We start from the raw sequence: 17,423 nt of genomic DNA on the forward strand, positions 1-17,423 counted from the left end.
AAGCAGGACAAGGGCATCTGCCCTGAAATTTCGCAATCAGAGACAAAATCCTGGAGAGGAATCTTGTTTAGATGAAAACAAAAGCCTTTAGGAAACTAATACCTCGACTCGGCTGCAACCCTATGCTGTACATCGTGCTTAATTAAACCAAAGTCAGGTCAGGGTAAAACACTACCAATGTCAGATGGCTGCTGTCTGTTCTTACAACAAACTCTGTAGGGGATTTCACCGCTGCCTTCAGCATGTGTTACTGCAGCAGACAACACACACACCCCAGAGTTTTCTGAAACGTCAGGCTAAATAATCCTGTTCTTGCATTCTCTCCCTGTTCTCTGTAGGAAAATGTCTTGCTTGTGCTTGCTCTGTGAACTGACCTGCAAAATTCTTCTTTTCTTTTGTTGGCCTTAAAAGCCATTCTCCAGATTTTTTCAGGATAGTTTCATTCTTAACCATCACTTGGATCACGGCCAGTGAGAAACATTCATCTCTTAAACTTTACAGCCTGGTACCATCCTCGCCTTCTCCTGCTCTCCCCGTGCTTCTGTTTATCTCGGTGTCACTAGGGAATGCAGGGCTTATCCCTAGAATTCCTGCAGGCGAGGGGTTTTGTGCAGCACTGAATCAGCCCCAGGGTGGGGGCGTCTGGTTCAGCTCTTTGTGCATCATCCATGTGAAAAGGCTGACAAAAATGCCTGCCTTTACTAAACGTTCCCCCAGGTTGCCACTGAAACTCTTAGAAAAGTAGAAAAAGGGAGAAGAATAACCTGAAGAAACACAGCGACATGAGAACAGGCCAAAGTGACTCACAAAGGGGAAATCTCTGCCTGCTGCTACCAGATAATTTCAAAGAAACTGGTGAGAGAGGGCTGCTGTCTGCCCTGGGAAACCTTCACCAATACCTGGGCAGCTGTTGGAGACGTAGTACCATAGCAGTAATATTCCAGATGATTAGAGTTTGCAGCTAGGCAAAGAGCTGGGGAAATAGGACGCCTGCCTCAAAAACTGGGCATCCAAAAAGCAGAACCAAAGGTGGAAAATAAAAATAACAAACGCTCATTTTCCAAGGGTGCTCTGCTTCTTGCAAGAGGTTCTCTGTATCACTCAGAAGTCAAGCACCTCTGGGCAAAGACTCCACCTCCCTTCCACCTTCACTGAAATGAGTGGCCCGCTCGCTAACGGCCGGGCTGCTTTTCCAGTCTTATGAGGCTGCTTGTCTCAGTCTCCAAAATGAAGTCAGTAAGGTTGAACACATTAAAAGTAAGGCAGCATTTGGCCCTCCAGGTTTCATGGAGTATTTTTTTTAAGAGATTAAAAACAATATAATAACCAATGAAAATTCACTGTCTCTAAGCACTAAGCTAACAGCAGCAAACACAACACGGGTATTTAATAGCCCGAGGCAAAGCAAGACCACCTCCCTGCTCCCCAGCTTCTCTCAAAGAAGAGCTTTGCAGCCAGCAGGTCTGCAAAGCCAAAGGGAAGGCAGGGTTTCCACCCGCCTGGCAGGGGCTGGACTTTCCTCCTGTTATACCAAATTCTTCAGATTTTTTTTAACCTGCTCCAGTTTGCCCTTTGAACCCAGCAGAGTGCAGATCTCTGAAGGTACCTGTTAGCGTGCACGTGCCAGGCCTGCACGCTGCCCTAAACACAGGCCTGCGAGCTGCTCCACCAGGGTTAATCTGTGGGATTAGCCCCTCATTTAGGAAACTATTTGTCTTGCCTTAGAGCCATTCCACACGGGAACAATATGTACATCTCGCCCAGCCTCCAAGGGAACCGCAATGGCTCCAGAGAGTCCTACTAAAAGACAGTATCTTGTTCTGTGGATGTTCTGGTGTTTTTCAAGGCTCTCTCCCCACGCAGATAATGAATGACATGGTCAATAGATAAGGTCTGCGTACATGCAGACTCAAGGTTTTTGGGAAAGCAAGACCTTTATCTGCACTTCAGTACCCAAGCATACAGGTCTGTGTTGCCTTCATGTCATGGATCTGTTTTGTTGTCCTGACAAACGAAAAACACTGACTACTGTTCTCCCTGGAAATTTTAATCATTAATTGTCTTATAGTAGCAACTGAACAACCACCCTTTTGCTTTTACTGTGAAACAATCTCCATCAATTCATCCCTTTCCCATTCCTGGCTTTACTCTCAGCCCTTGACCAGCCAAATTATTATTCGAATTGTGGGAATGCTGAGAAACCCAGCTCAGGGCAGGTCCCTTGGTGGGAGATGTTTTACATTGTCAGTCTTGCTTATCCAGCAAAGGATGAGAGAAGGAGCCGAATGGGAACTCTCCCAAGCCATGCAGTACGGCAGATGCAGAACAGAGAATACAACCCACGCACAGCAGGACCGGGAGAGGCCTCCCAAGTCCATCACGTGCAGCATGAGATGCCGCAGGCCCTCTCCATCGGCAGAGAGCATTCCTCTCTGCAGGAGTGGTAGGTGAGAGCTTCGCTTTTGACATTTCCCAAGGGCCTCCTTAGAAAAGTCATTTGTCCTGCGTGAACATTTCCAGGAATTACTCCCAACTGCAAGAGTCTTAGAAATAAAAACACTTGAAGCCTTTTATTGGTGCCTAGAGAGCAACCAAAGCCCATGTCAGCAGACAGAGCCTTAGCTTTACATCATCATGGCCTGTCAGCAAAGAAACACAATAATTCCTCTCCCTTCCCCCCTGTCACTGGAAGACGTGAGAGTTGGGACTACAGACACTGATCTTTTCCCTTTATCCCCCTCTGCTTAGACAAAGACAGACGGAGCAGCCCTGCCTGAGTGTTGGGAAATAAGAGCCCTCCCACCCACCTCCTACTAGGGCCGAGGGAGCGGGGAAAGCTGCCTGGAGCCACCCCCTCTCCAGTCAGGGGAAAGCTGGATGCGGGGGAGCAAGCCTGGAACAAACCTCGCCTGCGCTTGTGGGCAGAGCCACGAGCAGGGAAAGCCGGGAACAGAAAAGAGGCATTTCACGCTCTCAGCTGAGTCACCGAAGTGTATAAAATCAAGGCCAGGCAATCGGAGCCACGCAGAGCAGAAGCACGAGGCATCAGGACTTCTGGACAGGTACGTGCAAGCGGATGCGGTTTAGAGCCAGGGACTAAGATTAAATCTAAGATCGGGATCCAGCAGTGCAATTCCTCCCATCCTCTCCCTGCCATGTGCTGGGAATCCAGCAGCTCTGGTAACCAGGAAGCCCTGAGGCTGCTCAGCTCTTGCCTGGTTCCAGATGGCAAAAAGGACACAGGCAACCAAATTATACTATGTTGCTGGTCCCTACTTCAAACCTGGGATGGCAGCAACAGATGATGGTCTGGGCAAGCTCTGGCACCATTCAGGGAACAGCAAGTAGCTATTAAGGTTTGGAATAAGTCAGAGATATTTCATACTACATGGGGCTTCAGCCACCCCCCTACACTGTAATATATTTTTGGATGAGGAATGATCGTTGTGATGCCTGGCAGCACAAAAGACAGCTCAGTAAGAAAAGCACTAGTTTTGGGCTTTGGTTAATTCCCTCCTCTGACACAGATTACCTGCGCAGCCTTGGGCAAATCATTTAGAGCTTTTTTTCTTTTTCTGTTCTTTTTTTTTTTTTTTAAATGACAAAGACAAAGCTGGGGTGGGACGAGGAGGGAGCATGGAGGGAACTGTAACACTGAATAACATGCTTCTTGGTACCCAGGCCTTTAGGGCCCTGCTCCAGGAGCACACTCTCCGTTTCTGACCACTTTGACTGAAATGTGGTTCGGGAGCTGCATTTTCAGCACATCCTTTCCCCAGCAGCTGGGGTGCATACCACACCTGAGGCACTCACCTGCAGCAGGGCCCCAGCCCTGCCACCGCCTGGCAGACAGGCTCCAGGGCACTGCCAGCGGGTCAGGAGCAGAGGAGGAGGGCGAGTCTCAAAGTGCCTTTGGGGTCCCCACCGTGGCTGTCACTCATAACGGGGCAGAACTGCCCTGGCAGAGCCCACACGAGCCCTGGACTTTTGCTGTTTCAACTTCTGCTAAGGGAAGGAAAGCCCTTCCTAACATAGGAAAGGCACTTTTACCCGCCCACGCCATTGCAGCTCAGCCCAGTTTGGGCTCCTACGTCCTTTAATGTTTAACAACCCTCCCCTGCCTTTGGATCCATACATTTGCTTTGTACAGACAACCTCACAGAAAAAAATCCCTTGCCACGGTCCCACCTGACCCTAGCCCTGTTGCTTGGGTATCATCCCATTAGATAACTCTTCCCAGTGGGCTGGCCAAACTGGACACTATGCAGCAGGACAGCCCTGTAGAGAGCAATACACAATCAGGTATAAAAGTCAAGTCCCATAACATGGCAATATCCCTCTCCTGCAGCTTGTCCAGTATAGTCCCAACCGGTATTTTTATACTGGAGTAGCACTGGCACTCCCTCATACCCCGGTACTGCACAGAGGCAGCTGAGCAGAGAGACCAGGGAGCCCACCTCCTGCACTGCTGCTGTTCTGGGTGCCGGTCTGGTGCTGAGGGTACTGGCGTGGGAACCAGACACGTGATACAACTTGGTTGCTTTCTGCATGAAAAACTGTAGGTACGCTTAGACTAAGATCACATGATACTTCTGTCCCCAAGAGTTCATGTTTACTTAGGCTTAATTACAGAAGAGACATTAATTATCACTTCCGCTGTCTGGATGCAATAGGAAAGGACTTACAAATGTTTCACTTTTAGATAGCTTGTAGCTGCCTGGAGGGATTTAATTTAGCTCTTAATGCCGATGTTTTGTTTTCCCCTCCCTGAAACAAAAACCAAACAGATCTTGCAAGTTAATTGCAAGCCACTTAGGAGAAGGATGTTTTCACGCTTGCTCATCCTCTCTCTGCTGGTGGGGAACACAGTGTCGGGCCCGGTGAGCAGAGCAGAGCCTGCAGCATCCAGGGACATCACCACCTTTTTCCAGCTGGCTCAGGAAGACTCTTGGGAGAACGTTAATCTCACCAGCATGTCCTGTGAGGATCGGAAGAACAGGACCTGGATCACCCTGCAGCTGACCAACAGCAGCCTGACAGCTTTCCCCGTCTGCCTTCCGGGGGCCCTGGAGACCTTGGATCTCAGCAACAACCTCTTAGAAGAGGTGAATGGCACGGAGATAGCAAACCTCCCACGGCTGCGCGTCCTCTCGCTGAGGCAGAACCATCTCCAGGCAGTTAGATGGGGATCTGAAGCCCTCAGCAGTCTCCTCTCCCTGGACTTAAGCTTTAATAAGCTGTCGTCGGTGCCATCGTGCCACAGCTCTGCCCTGCCTAACTTGAGGTGGTTGTCCCTGGCTGGAAATCCACTGATTGAAATCCAGCCGCTGGCTTTTTCCTGTTACCCTCAGCTACAGTTCCTAAACCTCTCTGCAACGCTGCTCGGGCAGGATGACAGCAGAGGAATTAGGGAGTCTGCTTTTGCCATCAGCACATCTCCCAGCGAGGCCACGAACAGGCCTGGAAACAACATCAACGTGCTTGATCTGAGCGGGACCTTTCTTGAGAAAAGTAAGTTTCTGGATTTCCCACTGTAAACATGGGGCTTGGTCAGGCCAGGGGGGAGCAGAAGCCTCGCTGGGACAATGGCTCCCATCCTGGCCGAGCCCGGGGTGGAGGGGGAACACCCCACGCTGAAAGCTGCAAACAGCTGGTCCAAGCGTGCAATGCACTCTCCAGCTGTGATGCAACTGCTGGGGGGAAACCCTCACGCAGACCACCCTCCCAAAGGAAGAGCAGAGAATGGACACCACCAAACAGGACTATTTGTCCCACTGTAGTCCCCCACCTCTGTCCTAATTCCACTGTCAGCCCTGAGATTAGCTTTGGGAGACACAGGAGGAAATTCATTTCCCTTTCCAGACACACTGCTGAAATCTTTCTTTGTCTATCCCCACAGTTACACTCTGCTTTATACAACTGTGTTGAAGTAGCACAGAGAGAGGCTTTTTGTGTCAACCACAACCAACCAAATACTTCCGCACAGGGAGACAATCCCTGCCCTGAGCAATTTACAGCATGATTTTTTTTTCTTTTGTCTGTCTCCCCTGCCAGCCTCGGTTTATAACTGAGGTGCTGAAGCGGACAGATGTTAGATGCCTTGCTCAGCTGCTCTCAGCCTGGGGCAGAGCCAGGACCTTAGGGACTCCTCAAGCTAGAGGTTTCACCTCAACCCACATTTAACAGATACACCACCAAATTTACTCCATGAATTTACCTAATCCTTCTTGTGGTAGTGAGTTACACAATTCAGTCGTGGGACGGAAAGGCACTTTTGTGTAAGGCCTATTCTTTCAGTTTCATGCCTCTCAGCTCTTTTTCCTGCGCTAAGAGAAACAAGAAGTTACTTGCCTTTCTCACACCAGTCAAGACTTTGTAGACCTCTCTAATCTCCCCCCACCTACCACGTCTCTGAGCAGAGAAATCCTTGTTCATTTAATCTCACCTAATAGGAAACCTATTCCATATCTCTTATCAGCTTTATCGTCCTTCTATCTTCCCTTCTTTACCTCTGCCCTACGACAGCATGACCTGCAGGTAATATTACAAAAATGTGATTGCATGGGTGTTTATACACTGGTGTATTGATTTTTGTTCTATTTCTTTCCCAAGAAGAATAGCTGCAGAAGACCACAGAGATATTTTATATCCCTATGAACTCAAAACTTTTTTCTAGGCAGAAATCTACAGGAATGCTCTATTTAGGCAACAGATATAAATTTTTTTTCTGCTTCAGTTCAACCAGAGTGGACCAGAGATTTGCCCAACCTCAGATCGCTTCACCTGACAAAGATGTCACGATTAAGAAGCCTCGATACTGACTTCTTCAAGTCCATGCCTGGTCTCCAAGAGCTGAACTGTCAAGACTCCTACTCACTGGCTTTCGTGAGGACAGAGATGTTTGACAGTGCTCCTCATCTGAGCCATCTCTCGTTTGAGAAGTGAGTTGTTTTCTTTTTTGTTCTTCCTCACATAACGTTGCCTTTGCCTCACAGCACCATGGTGCCTGGGAGCTGATTTTTATGCAGAGTTTGCTTGTTATCAAGTGTTTAGGAAGGAGGTATGGGCTTGCATGCTATGGAGAAACGTGCTGTCTTATACTCAGATATGCCATGTAAAGCCTGTGATGTAGACCTGATACAGCAGAAGAGCTGATACAGCCCAAAGAGGTGGCATGAGACTCACAGCACAGTTACTGGTTGCTTGAGATCGCATCCATCGCGCTCCCGCTCTTCTGCCTTATCTCCCAGCCCAATGGATGAGTTCATCTAGCGCTGTTAAGATTGGCATAGACCCACTGAAGCCCACTTGCAATACAGCCCATGCTTCCAACATCTACAATGGCAATGTCTCACCAGAGGAGAAGCGGGTCACTGAGGATTCCTTGCTCTACAAAGGATGAATGCTGACAGTTTCCTAAAATCTGCACCTTGGAAGCAGTCAAAAATCCTGTCCCTCCCACTTTTAGTGTGAGACATTAATATAGTTCCTTGTTCAGCATTAGTAAGAGCAATGGTTTAGTCCTTATTCTAGAGGTAACACCTCTGTGATTTACTTTGTATGCCACGCACCTGTTGAAATACTAAGGGAAAGAAAAGTCTGAAGGTGATTTATCAAAATAAGGGTAGGTAAACTGCACACAGAACAGTCAGCATAAAGGAAAAGATTTGGAGAGCACCTTACAAGAATTCTGTAATATAGGCCCAGATTATAAGCATATCAGAAAAGATGGCACTGGCTGTGCTCTAGGAACCAGTTTTAGGAAAATATACCCATTTAAGCAAAAAAACCCAACGGATTCCATCCCCCACTAGATTGCCACACTGAATTTACACAGCACTTTACAATACCTGCAGGAATACCAGTTCAAAGTGCTAAAAATCATGACCCAAACTTAAAAAAAACAAAGGAGTAGCAGTTAAAGTCACGGACAAAAGAGAGCATCTTCTGAGCACTCAGACTACAGGGAGGTCACATTATCACACTCTTTCTGCAGCTAGGACAGCTTAACAGTAAAGGCAAGGAAGGTCTTCCCGTATTAGTCATTTGACCTTAGTCGGTGAGAGTGTATATTATGAAAGAGGCAATTAACATGAAGAGGATGATTGGCATACAGAAAGACAAGCCATTACAAGCAGACTGAGAAAGAAGCTAGAGAAATGGCTTAGTATAAAAGAAAAGTGTAGCTGAACGCACGACGGCAGAGAGGAGAGCATCCTTCACAGAAGACCCTTGCCAAATGCTAGGTCCTTTCCCTTCCAGCTGCCATCTCTAAAGGTGTTATCCCCTTACAATGCTTTTGTTATGCTTTAACACACAGCAGCTACGCTGTGCAAATTAGAGAGATGGGCAGGCATTAGCCTGGACTTAAAAGTGCAGAATGGTGGTGTTGGTAACTGGCTACTTCCAAGGGAACTGAGAATATTGCTTTGTGTCTTACACACTCTGGGATACTAAGCACACTCCAGTCCTTGGAAGGTAGCTCAGCGTTCGCTAATTATTGCATTTGTCATCTTGTAGCTGTAACCTGAGTTCCTTTAATCCTTGGAATACCAATTCATCGGGTAGCATCATCATCAACTTGTACGGAAATCCTCTGTTGTGCAACTGCCAGCTCTCCTGGCTGCTCTCCAAGCCCAAGAAAGTTGTACTGCAAAAGTAAGTGAGTTCAAGGAAATAAAGTAATGCTTTTCAGACACAACTTACATATTTAAGTTATTTGGGGACCAAACATTCACTGTCATCTAAGTTATTCAAATTCCTTGTGTGCTCTTCCCTTCCACAAGAGGTAGAAATACAAAATAAAGTCCCCTTCAGGGACAAAGCACGGCTGAATTGTACTTGATTGTGGACAAATGCCATGGGCACACGCAGAACAGTAGAAAGTGTTATTAGCTGTGGATTCTACTTTAAGGTGAGAAGAGCTTATTTTCTCTATTTCAGTTCACATTTCTCCATTAGCTGGAGATAAAAAATGAGCTGGCTTGGTGGCCTTGATGGGCCACCACTGGGAGCAGGAACTGGAAGACTTTGCAAGATATTTAGCAAATTATTTCCTCTTTGCCCTTGCATTCCCAAAGCCTAGATCAGCACAGGCAGTCAACAAAACCCCTTGCAAATAGCCCCGTTTGTCACCTATTGTTTCCATGCTCTCCTACAGTTTTACAGACTAATTACAAGAAGCTGTAGTTAAAAGAAGTGCTTTGCATATGTATGATCTCCCTTCCTTTTAAAAGGCCACCGAGAAGATTTCTCATCAGAAGTGGACAGAGCAGGGAAGTAGATTGTTAAAATTAGATTGTTTCTCATCAGGATGGGCTTAGCAGTTGCATTCTTTACAAAAACATGCGATGTCTGAGTAAAGAAAGAACTCGAGCTCGGTCATTTAAAAGCACATCCCGCGTCAGCACAGCTCCAGCTGCCTAAACCAGCTGACTTAAGGATCCTGGGGACCCTGTTAAATCTCTCTGCAAGCGTTCCCCTCCTAGTGTGGCATTAAAGTCTGACCCTTTACAACAAGTTACCTTGAACCCTGACACTCTTGCTAAGGTTCACAGTCCTTGTAGCAAATGATGCTTCCTCTCAGGCAAAAGATCTTCCTGCACCTTACAAAACCAAAAAGCCAGTCCCCTAAGTTCCCAGTGCTGTATAAAGCCATCTGCCAAGCACAGGACTATCGTTAAGACAACCTAGCTTTGGTTTAGGTTTCATGTCTTCTTTAATATAAAGACTGTCTGGGGACAGCAGGTTGCCACTTCCAATCCAAGCAGCCTAACAGCAGCCTGTAATGTTCTTGTGGATCTTGTCTATGCTAACTTGTCCCCTCTGCAGGGCTTGGGAGACTTTTTGCAACACATCCCAGGAAGATTGGGACAGACCTTCAACATCTTTTTCACTGCTAGAGCTCTACAATAAATGCCAGTCTGAGCGAAACGTTACACTGCCCGATTCAAACACACCCTCTCCCGAACGCGATGCTTTCAGCCTTACCAGTTATGATGCAACTACCGTAGTAACAACAACCGACTCTGCTCCACTAACCAAAGACACTTCTACCAGCTCCCTAATTCAGAGGAATGTAATGAGCACAACTGCAGCCAACCCAACTGAGCCGATGCTCACAAAGGCCAACAGTTCCTCCCAGGAGGAGGTGGCAGTTTCTGAGTCCACGAGCCATCCCCCTTCTTTTGTGTCCGTAACCAGCTCCCCAACTTTTCTCCAAGAGCTCTATAGGCACTCCTCAGATTATGGTTCCACGAATCAAACTGAAACAGATCAGCTAAAGAGAGAGCTCAGAACGACCGATGCAACGTTTCCCCAGGAAGGCCCGTTCAACCAGCCCACTAGTGATTATTCTACTAGAGCAACAGGAAACCCCGATGCCACTGACCATTATATCCACTCCTTTGCCACTCATGCTGGGGAAGGTACACCACAAACGAGCCTACCACAGCTGAACTCCACAAGGACCAACGCTCGGTCAGAGCCTGCATCCACCAGATCACTGATACACTATGTGGATGACTACGATTACGATGAACAGTCAATGGAAACCCCAGTGCAACTGGCATACACCTCCTGTGACTACAACCCTTGCAGACACCTTCAGAAGCCGTGCAGTGAACTTCAGAGTGCATCCCAATGTTTATGTCCTGGCACGTCGAGGGAAGATGAGGTTCCAGACCCACCGAGGCTGAGAGAGGTGTCTGAAGTTACAGACAGCTCTGCACAGATACACTGGTGCGCCCCAAATTCAGTTGTTCACACCTATGAGCTGATGCTTCATGCCCAAGGCAACGAGGACAGACAGTTTGTTCTGGACAATATTTATTCCACAGCAAGGCAGTACACTCTGTATAATCTATTACCATACACCACTTACCACATTTGTGTGACTGCTTCGAACAAAGCAGGGTCAAGCCAGACAGCAAGTCAGGGAATTCCAGGTAATTCGTGCACCAGATTTAAAACAAAACCCAGCTACAAGTCTGTCTTTGCTGCTCTGTCTGCAGCAAGTGGACTCTTTCTCATTTCCACAATTATTTTGTCTGTATGTCTGTGTAAGGCATGTAAAAAGCCTCAGAGTGAGCAATATGGTACACACTTAGTTTCTTATAAGAACCCAGCCTTTGATTATCCGTTAAAACTACAAACAGCTAATTAGCTTTAGGTGATCATTCTACACATTCAAAGCTCACTGTCTCTATCACCTTGGTATGTTTTCCTGAGACTCAAAATGTCCTTCAGCAAAACTATGAAACATCAGACTCCATAGCCCTCATGTTTCTAAGGGAGAGAAAAACACACAAAAAGAAAAACTAATAACGAAGGTAGTCAAACAGAAAAAAGCCTTTGGACTCTTTCATGTGCTACGCAGCAGCAAATCTGGACACTAACCCTGAAAAGTTGTTTTTATAATCACCTACAAATATACTAGCATACATTTCACACAGCCCAGGTCTCCTGGGGCTCAGCGGCAAGGTGCTATGCAGCTCTAACTCCATTAAAGAACTCCGGTGACTGCAACTGCTCAGCCCAACTTCAGTTCAGGAAAAAGAAACATGAAGATTAATTGTAAAAAAGGACGGTGCAGGATCCTTAGGGCAGGGATAATAAGGTTTTTTCTGACTTTGTATGATGTTTTCCACAACGGAGGCTCCTGAGTGCTACCATAATACCAATTTACAGGCAGTGAGGAGTTTGCAGTACAGCAGTAACCCACAGAAGAGGGAAGCACATTAGCATTTGCTTCACGATTTTAAGCAGAGATGATTGCTCAGTCCCATCTACAGATTTAGCAGGCTGATGATTTACCCCATACAGAGGCAAAGAGCCAAGTAATGAAACAATTTAATGCGTATGCTGCTGAGACTTGAAAAACTGAAATCCCATCCACTAGCAGCGGACAGTTACGCAGACATTTTTCAAATGTACTTTTGGGTGCTAATTGCTGCTACAAAAATAATAAGAGATGCTGAGAATCTCAGTTCTTCAGCAGCTTTGAGCTTGCCATTAAAATTCAAAGAGATGTTTGTGTAAGGGGAGGCGTTTGTCCCGATCAAATACTTCCTATTCAGAGACCCATAGGTTTATGTTCCAGTAGCTGCGTGTTTCTGCTGCTGTATACTGCTGTATAGACACAATATGCAAAATCCCCCCAGATCTCAGAGTGTGAAAGGTGCTATACAGTGTAAAAGAGTCTCTGTTCTGTTCTTTTTTTTTTTTTTTAATGCTTCCAGTATTAATGGAAATAAAAGCTACAGAGTTGAGTTCTGGTTCTTTGTTAAAGACCCAGGTCTTTGTGTTGTCTTTACCATTTACTACGTTTAGCCTGAGAAATTAACTCAAACATTTTGTTGTTTTGGAACTAACTTTCAGTATATAGTAATGTTTTTATTATGGTAAATTTGTGTTATCTGATGTCATAAGAGCTTTCATGTTGTATGTGCATAAGGTGGCCTCTGCCATCCTCACCACTACCGGCTTGCAGTCCTTCCACGCGGGTTTGGCCTTTCCCCTACACCAGTGCTGGGAATGACACCGTCATTGGACAGATGCTCGTTGCAAATTCCTGCCGTGCCGGTCCTGAGCTGCTGAGCTTGGCTGAGCCCCATGACTCAAACTCACAATAGAAGTGAAATACAAATGGAGAAGCCAGGATGGCGTCACCTTCCACTTTGAAAATCTCTTCTATTGTCACATTCTGGTAGTTCAGACCTTTCTTTGTTTGGACTTAGTTCTTCATATTTATTTTCAGCCTGTTTTTTCCTGCGTTTTCTGGAAGGTCTAGTGAACAGGCGCAGATGATACTTTAACTTAATTTGAAGTGAGCACAAACCTTCAGTCTTTGACTCATTATTCCAAACTGGGGCAGAGATCATATACTCCCTTCTGTTTGTACAACACAGCTCTAAGAGACCTTGACTGGGGTGTTTGGTATTAGAAACAGAAACAAAGTGGAGCAAAATAAGAGATTTGTGAATAGCAATTGCTATAGTCTTGAAGATTAGCTCTAGAGGAGGAGGACAAAAAAGATACTGCAACTGAAAATGAACATTGTTCCAGCTTAGCTATGAGTTAGTCCAAAGCAATAGGACATCATTTAAAATGAGATTTTGAGAGGATACGTCTAACTACCCTTTACAACGTTGCAACTCATAATCACTGCAACACCTAACTAGAAAGCCACAAAGCTCAGCAGAAGAAGCTCTGCCAGTAACAGGATTTGACTTCCCTGAGGGTCAGTGACCAGGGGACACTCCAACCTGACACTGCCCAGAAGTGCAATCTCATATCGACCTCAGACTCTTGAATCTTTCCCCACTGTGAGATGCAGGTTTATCACAACTGATTTCTCCAACCAATTCTCACTCCAGCCTCTCCTGACTTTTCACAGGTCTTCACTGCCTTCAAGCCAAGGCAACATGTCAGAGCCTCCCATTCTTTAAAAGTGTCTTTCCTGTGAGCCAAACAAATATGTAAGTCCCACTCCCACGTCCCCCACTTGCTCCAACTTAAAGTAACCCTCAACAGCCCAGTTTGATCTGGGCTGATGAACCATCCTGAAGCACAGATCCCCCAGCCAGGGGTAGTGTCTCTCTCTTGCCCAATCACACTCTACCCTCTTACAAGTGGGACGTAAGAGAATTAGCAGCAGGATTCAAAACATGGGATTTTTATTTATCGACACCTATGGTAAGTATCAGTGCTTCAGGTGCAGAAGTTCTCCCCCCCCCCCCCCCCCTACCATTTTATAGTTTCACCGGAGTTGATTTTAGTAATGACCAACTTTGTTGCCTTTTTTTCTATTTTGAATCAGTGCTTCTCTTATTTCACTTTTTCCTGATATTTGTGCTAAGCTACAACCAATCTTCCTTGGATATATTATATATATACACTCTGAAATAATTTTCAAGTTATGAAAGCTAATGGCTTTATTCTGCCGTACTTCAAAAATCCCAGCTTGGATAAAAAAGTCCTCCCCTGTATTCCCACTCAGAACTCGTGTCTCTTGTATATATACAAGACAAATAGCTGCTGCAGCCCAAGAACAGGTAAAATGACAGTTATTCAAAAGGGCAACTTCCATTTGAGTAAGTCACAATATTTTCAAAGTAAGTATTCGAGTATAAAACCTTTTTTTGAAAGCACTGCCTGTTGCTAGTTCTTAAAACCGATGTATACCTCTAGAAAAACTGAATCACCACATTATCCCCTCTAGATTTTTTATCGTAGCTGCACCTACCAAATTAGAAAGTAAACCCCAAAAAGCAAGCAATATTTTAATCCATAGGGTAAAGTTACCTTGAAGCCCATTTTCTGGCTTCTACATAATCCAAGTATAACTGCAGAAAAAAATTAACGTCATCCCCGTTCCCCAACCTCAAAACCCAGAGCTGTCATTCTTGTAAACACAACTAATAACCAGTTTGGACGTTTCCTGTATTTTCAGTACTGTGCATCGACACAAGCAGCGGAGCCGGTTCTCACAGTGCTGCTTGGGACAGGGGGCAGTGAGGAGAGCAACCAGGGAGCTAAACGGAAACTCTCCCACCCACACGTAAAGCCATGTTAGAAAGTTGCCCGGCTCTGCTCCGCCTGGTTGTTCCTCCCCCTCTTCCTGTTTGCACCCAACAGCGAATCCTGTTTGTACCTCCAACTCCAAAGACATAAACCTTTGGCGGCGTGACTGGGATACCCAAACATCTCTGAAACCATTTTAAAAGCTAACAAAAGCCAACCCATTAAAAAAATATATACAACTAGTAATCCACTTACTGTTTCACAGTCCAACTTGTCCTGTTTCTGTGTGAGAGGAAGATCACTTGGGGGACGCGCAGAGAGCGTTTAAATATGTTTTTTTAAGAGCTTGTGTAATTTTTTTTTCTGGCTGTTCTCTCCAAGAAGAAATAGTTATCTGCATTCCAAAGAACCTTCTCCATTCACTTGTCAATGTTTTTATTCTTTCTACAGGACCAAGCTCAAGCAAAGGAAGTCCAAAATAGCCAACAGTGCATGCAGGTGCATCCCCTGGGTGTCATGGCAGAGGTGCATGCTGCTCCGTCTCCTAGCTCAGCATTTGACAATCAGTCACTGAGTCTCACGGAGTCTCCCAGGAAGCAGAAACACTCTGGGAAAAGGAGCTGATCCCTGAGAAGGCCTCCATACAGAAAAAAAAGCAGCTCTCCAAGGGCCAGAACCCACGCAGGCAAAAGCCTTGCTGGCTGCAAGGGAACAGAGAGGGACCGCCTCGTCTTTGGTGCAACAAATGCCATTTAGAGAAGCAGTCACCAGGAGCCCTGTCCTGGGCGGCAGAAGAGGGTGGGCGGGAAAGCCCAGAGCAGCAGGACAGGGCGCTTCACCCTGATCTGCCTTGGTGACAAAAGGGAGCCTGCTTTTGAGAGTTGTCCCTGGCCACAGGCTTGAGAGGTATTTAATGGGCCAGCTGGGAGACGATGCAGCCCAAGGCAGGGAGCTCACATCATACCACTGACTTTATCAGCCTCTTCGTGGAAGGATGCAAAATCAAACCACCATGCTCATTCATCAAGCACTGCACTGGCACAGACGTACTCCTCCACGGTGGTCTCCAGAAAAATGCATTCATGTGGTGTTAGAAAGGAGGATGCCTCTGAGGGTTCAGGATCTTGCTCGTCAAGAAGCATCAGATTCGTACTTTGCCTGTGAAATACAGAGATGTTTATCACAGGTGCGAACATGTTTCGAGTTTGCGGAAACAGATATTCATAAAAGAACATGTTTAAACTCCTGGTGCTTTTTCTTTTTATCAGCTGTCCGAAGTATGCAGAGTTTGTTCTGAAGCAGGGCAATATATTACAACAATAATTCCAACCTCTCTAAAAAGTTATCAAGCAGGACAACAAGTAATATTCTTTTGAAATACATTCAGGAAACAATCCCTTACAGCAAGGCTGGTGTTCTGCTGTCATCTAGAGGGAGAGGGTGGAATCATCTCCCCAGGTACTAACCCACATGGAAATACTCATTCTTTCACCAAAGAACTTCAGCCTGCACCCTACAGACCAAGCTCACTAACTTAGGCTACCCATGTGCCTGCCTGTGTGCATCTGTGTATCCTTACCTATTAACATTTGAAGGGAAAGAAAGCAGAAGTGCTAAGAATTAACAGTGGCAACAGTCCCAGCCCCCTAGACTGTTACTCAGCAGCTTATCTGTCCCTGTCTCTAATACTTTTTGCAGCCTTATGACCAGGAGGTTCTCTGCCAACTTGACACTGGGAAGGAAAAATGTAAATGAAACTGTCAATTTCTTAAGAGCAAGGAGGGGATTACTGTCTGAGAAAACCAAAACTGGTAAATCAGTCTACAAGTGCAATAAGATTTTTTAAATATTGAAGATTTTGGAAACAGAGATCAGATCACGGTCATTGCACTTACAGGAAAAAAAAGGCAAGAATTGCTTGGGTTTTTTTCATTCAGCACAGATAAAGATCAGTAACAGTTAAGTATGTTTACATTATCTGATATGTTGAATTTCATTTTGCATATAATATTACTGTGGAATATTACAATAATTGGATGGGGATCTTCTAAGCAACTCTCACCAGCTTCAAAAAACACTGACGATTCAACTGATGCTTATGGATTTTGCAGGTCCAGGGCACAGTGGCAACTTGTACAGCCCTGGGCCGACAGTCGGGCCATGCACAGAGCCGTTCCTTTAGCACCTCTGCAGCATGTCCAGCCAGTCACAGCGTCTCTGCAGCATCTGGTTACTTGGTACATGAGCAGATCAGTGCTCTTGGCCCACTGGTACATATACTTGATCTGCCCGTATGCAAAATGGAGGTTTTTGCATGCCCCAGCTATAGCACCTCTGAAGAGTCGGGCGCTGCCAAGAAAGCATGAAATAAAACATCTCCATTTTCACTGCTGGAGTTGACCAACCCATAACCTCAAGCTGACATTTCCCATGCCACAACACGTTTTTAAGAGTACGTTGACAATGTAGCTACCTATAAAGTACAGTCTTCAAAAAAAGGTCTGAATCCGTAGGAATCCCTTCTAGCAAATTCTTCACAGGATTAGCAACGTTTACCGTAGTGTCTTAGCAGAATAAGATCACCATAAATAGGGTATTTGTCTTCTCTTCCAAACCACAGTGCAGCATTGTATTTTGTGCTGCTACCTAATCCTCACACTTCAGTGCTGGATGACATTACTTACCAGTACATGTGAGAAGATAATACTTGTATGGCACTTTGGGTATTTCCCAACATACTACCACAGTATATATCCGCATTTTTGCAACCTCCTTTAATGGGTGAGCAGCCTTTTCAACTGCTTACCACGACTCTCAGATTATTATTTTTTTAAAGGACCGTAAGGGAGAAAAAAACTCAGAAAATACTAACAAGAAATGGAGGGAGTGTGAGAAAAGGG

At 45.7% G+C, this 17,423-nt stretch overlaps 1 protein-coding gene across 1 annotated transcript; it reads left to right on the top strand.

Annotated features, from left to right (window-relative positions):
- The first annotated feature begins 2,951 nt into the window (after nucleotides 1-2,951).
- LRRN4 (leucine rich repeat neuronal 4) lies at nucleotides 2,952-12,322 on the top strand. The gene is made up of 5 exons (XM_076335132.1): nucleotides 2,952-3,062; nucleotides 4,788-5,511; nucleotides 6,737-6,941; nucleotides 8,521-8,658; nucleotides 9,832-12,322. Exons 2-5 carry the CDS (start codon nucleotides 4,824-4,826, stop codon nucleotides 11,162-11,164), a joined length of 2,364 nt encoding a protein of 787 aa, XP_076191247.1. The 5' UTR covers nucleotides 2,952-3,062; nucleotides 4,788-4,823; the 3' UTR covers nucleotides 11,165-12,322.
- Nucleotides 12,323-17,423: the final 5,101 nt, after the last annotated feature.

Source organism: Aptenodytes patagonicus, chromosome 3 (genome assembly GCF_965638725.1).
Source record: "Aptenodytes patagonicus chromosome 3, bAptPat1.pri.cur, whole genome shotgun sequence".
Classification (NCBI taxonomy): Eukaryota; Metazoa; Chordata; class Aves; order Sphenisciformes; family Spheniscidae; genus Aptenodytes; species Aptenodytes patagonicus.

Excerpts from the sequence above, each read along its gene's own strand:
- LRRN4 (XM_076335132.1), top strand. The coding sequence starts at position 4,824 with ATGTTTTCACGCTTGCTCATCCTCTCTCTGCTGGTGGGGAACACAGTG. Across the intron at positions 6,942-8,520 it reads AGCCATCTCTCGTTTGAGAA|CTGTAACCTGAGTTCCTTTA; the intron begins GTGAGTTGTTTT and ends GTCATCTTGTAG. Across the intron at positions 8,659-9,831 it reads AAGAAAGTTGTACTGCAAAA|GGCTTGGGAGACTTTTTGCA; the intron begins GTAAGTGAGTTC and ends TCCCCTCTGCAG.